Source organism: Quercus suber, unplaced genomic scaffold, assembly GCF_002906115.3.
Source record: "Quercus suber isolate HL8 unplaced genomic scaffold, Cork oak 2.0 scaffold_313, whole genome shotgun sequence".
Classification (NCBI taxonomy): Eukaryota; Viridiplantae; Streptophyta; class Magnoliopsida; order Fagales; family Fagaceae; genus Quercus; species Quercus suber.
The window spans coordinates 436,611-439,867 of NW_027069769.1; the positions used below are offsets into that span (position 1 = coordinate 436,611).

Below are 3,257 nucleotides of genomic sequence, written 5' to 3' on the forward strand. Positions count from 1 at the left end.
AATTATAGAGCTAGAGTTAGTCATAGTTGGGCGTTACAGTACACTGGGCCTCTTGTGCATACCACATTAACTGTAAATCATAAATAATCAATTACCCATATTTTAAGGACCCATGCAAGAGAAAGATTCTGACTAAGGCCATGCTTAAAGGCCCAATGCTTCTTCTTCCTTAACGGGTCACATACCAGTCATAATGCTGCTACCAATCTACTTTGAACTCAAGAACCATTTTTTTGTTGAGCATGATGTTTTTTTTTTTTTTTTTTTTTTTTTAGAACTTGAAACTTGAAGGTGGAAGGAATTTTTAAGTAATTATTGGTAGGTTTTCTGGTTCTGCAATCCTAGACTTTTCCTTGCAATGAATTGAATATGTTAAGTTAGTTGCCTCTTTCATTCCGTAGTTGGCCAACTAGAGAGTGGATAAAATAGATAAATCTTTCTCTACAAGGTTGGTACTTCACTTTAATTATTTTGAATAAGTTACGAAAATTATCAATGTAATTGCCTTTTTTAATAGGATGATGTTTAATTGCTCTCTACCTATTATTGTAATTATTAAATTATATAATAAAAAAATTAATATTTTGGAACATCTTAAAATAAAATAGAGTACGGATGAGTGAATTTATAGTTTAACTTGTAAGGTTTTTTTTCAATGAATAAGAGGTATGGACTATGGAGTTCAAATCACACCGATCAAAAACTAAATGGTGTCTCAAGCGAAAGAATAATTACAGACCAATTACTAATAAACCAGAAATGTCATTAGTAGGGACATATAGTTTCTCATGCAATTTACTTTCTTTAGGAAGGGCTTCTATCAATTTTGTTAGACATATAAATCATGTTAGAACATATGTCATTTAGAATTGCTAATCCTTTGACAAAAGCACTTTACTTTAATTTGTAGATCTAGGATGTGTTTAATACTTCAAGAAAATAGAGTTCAAGTCCAAGTGTTAAAGCCATGCAAATCTGTCCAAGAAAAAGTAAGAAGTGCTAATTTAAACTCAAGCTCACAATAGCATCTATGAGGTTTAAAAGGCAATTTAGCCCATGCTCGATAGCTCTCATAAATAAGCTATCTATGAGATTTATGAAAATTAATTTTCAGTTCTGATTTCACTCCAATCCATTATACATTTTAGCTTTCTTTTTTCACAACCCTAAACATATATAAAGATTAATTTAAAGGCTCAAAGGTTAGCAAGTGTGAGGTTAAGTTTTGTTCATGCAAATTGTACCGAAGACAAAATTTGCCCTAGTTCATCTTTCTCTTAAAAGCTACTGCGTTTTACGCCATTGTTTTGTAACCAAGGAGTTCGTAATCTTCATCATTTGATGAACTGAAAAACTTTGCAGCCAACATCTTCTCAAGTTATAATTAAGTTAGTACTGGATCCGTCATCGATTGATTAATCACTACTGAGAGCCGTGCATTGAAAATAGAGATTGTCACTACAAAACAAGTCCAATTGGTATTGGGTAAGGGTTCAACTGTAGTTGGTATAAGGTATGGGATTCTTTTACTTGTAACCTTTGTTGTGATAATAATGAATTCTCGGAGTAATGACCTTAAAATCACCCGTGGGAATTTTCTTGAAATTTTTCCCATTCGTAAACAAATCACCATGTCAACTTTATTTCCCGTGCATATTAAATTAGTTGGTATTTGTTTGTGCTACCACGCATTTCATGATTAATTAAATTAACTTGCTAAATCAATTGGTTAATTTATTAAAGGGGTCAATACATATTCTTGGCCTATCAAATTTAAATTACAAATTCACATTGTTAGCAACTGAACTATCTCCTCCACAATAAAGAAAATTGACTTTTGCGAGAATCCAAAGTTTCCAAACCCTTGTGACCTCGTTTCATACCTTGAGTTAGAAACTAAATCCACAAGAGAGATGACTGACCTCCTGTGCAATATCCAAAATCAGTGAATTGAATTCATTGGATTGAATAGTGAAAAATTGTATAAGATGAGATGAGTCTTGTTTAAGTTTTTATTACATCAAATAGACGTTTAAACAATCACGATGAACCTAATCATATCATAATAATCATTTTGGTGTATAGTGCAGAGTAATGCGCACCATAACAGTGGTGTCTACTTTCTAATTAAGGCCCATGGATTTTGAGCCTCTATTCACTTCTTAATCTAGCTGCAGTCTCATTGATCCAGATCTTGATGGGGCCTTTGTACCTCCCTTATTGCTCAGCTTAGGCCAGGCCTGACATTTAAAAAGGATATCGGTAAAAATAAAAGTTCTCACATTTTTTCAACTTGGGCAGGCCTGACATTAATTTTTCTCTACCTATAGAAGTACCATATATTATCAAAATTTGTACAATGTTCATTTCTTTATAGAACAAACTAGTAATTGAATCTTTCTAATATACAAGAAAGGTGGATGTTTACAACCATTTCTTTCTTTTGTTAACTATATATGTATATATAGCTACATGACCCAAAAAAAAATATATGTAGCTATATAACAAAAAAAAAAAATTTATATATATATATATATATCTAGCTAGTTTATAGTAAAACCCCATTTCATAGCATACTTGACCAGCTCTTTCATCTCATCTTCGCTAACATATCCATCTCCATTAGCATCTGCATGACGAAGTGCTTGTCCAGCTCTCCATCCACTAAAATGCAAGCCAAGGCTACGAAAAGCAGCCTTTAGCTCATTCTTGCTTAGCTTACCATCTCCATTTGTATCATATCTCTTTAGAAGACCTTTAAGCTGCTCTTCAGACAAGGGATAGCTTGTACTTCTAGGGCTCCACACAGGCATTTTGTTGGTATAGGGGTGTGTTTTGGTGATAAGGCAAAAACTTGTTGTGTGGAAGATACCTAGTGAGAATTTCTTATATACTGAGATTGCTAGATATGAGAAATAAGAGAAATTAAGATAAGAGTAACAAGTAACCTTTTTTTTTCCTCAAAATACTATTTTATCCCATTTTCTAGATAGGATATTTGTATCTCTTTTTAGTGGATAAGACTAAATAAAAATCCACGTTGGCTTTCTGTGAATCGGTGCAACTATGCAAGGATTTTAATCTTAAGATTATAATAAAAAATTTTAAGACAATAATATTAAAGATTTCCTCGGTCCCTTGGATTATAAAGTATCATATCACCCCTTGGATTATAAAGTATCATATCACTAGGTTTCTAGTAAGTTAAATAAAAACCTACGATAATATATAGTAGGATCAAAGTTTTTTTTTTTTTT

At 32.2% G+C, this 3,257-nt stretch overlaps 1 protein-coding gene across 1 annotated transcript; it reads right to left on the minus strand.

Annotated features, from left to right (window-relative positions):
* Positions 1–1,786: 1,786 nt before the first annotated feature.
* Positions 1,787–2,813, minus strand: LOC136071451 (probable calcium-binding protein CML10). The gene is made up of 2 exons (XM_065782769.1): positions 2,578–2,813; positions 1,787–1,925 (listed from the first exon to the last, which is right to left on the minus strand). The coding sequence occupies exons 1-2, from the start codon at positions 2,811–2,813 to the stop codon at positions 1,787–1,789; spliced, it is 375 nt and encodes a 124-aa protein (XP_065638841.1).
* Positions 2,814–3,257: the final 444 nt, after the last annotated feature.

What these genes read in the sequence shown, in the direction of transcription:
- LOC136071451 (XM_065782769.1), bottom strand. Translation starts at nt 2,813, where the DNA reads ATGCCTGTGTGGAGCCCTAGAAGTACAAGCTATCCCTTGTCTGAAGAG. An exon ending in GAGATGAAAGAGCTGGTCAA is followed by an intron (nt 1,926 to 2,577) that starts GTATGCTATGAA and finishes GATATTGCACAG; the next exon opens with GAGGTCAGTCATCTCTCTTG.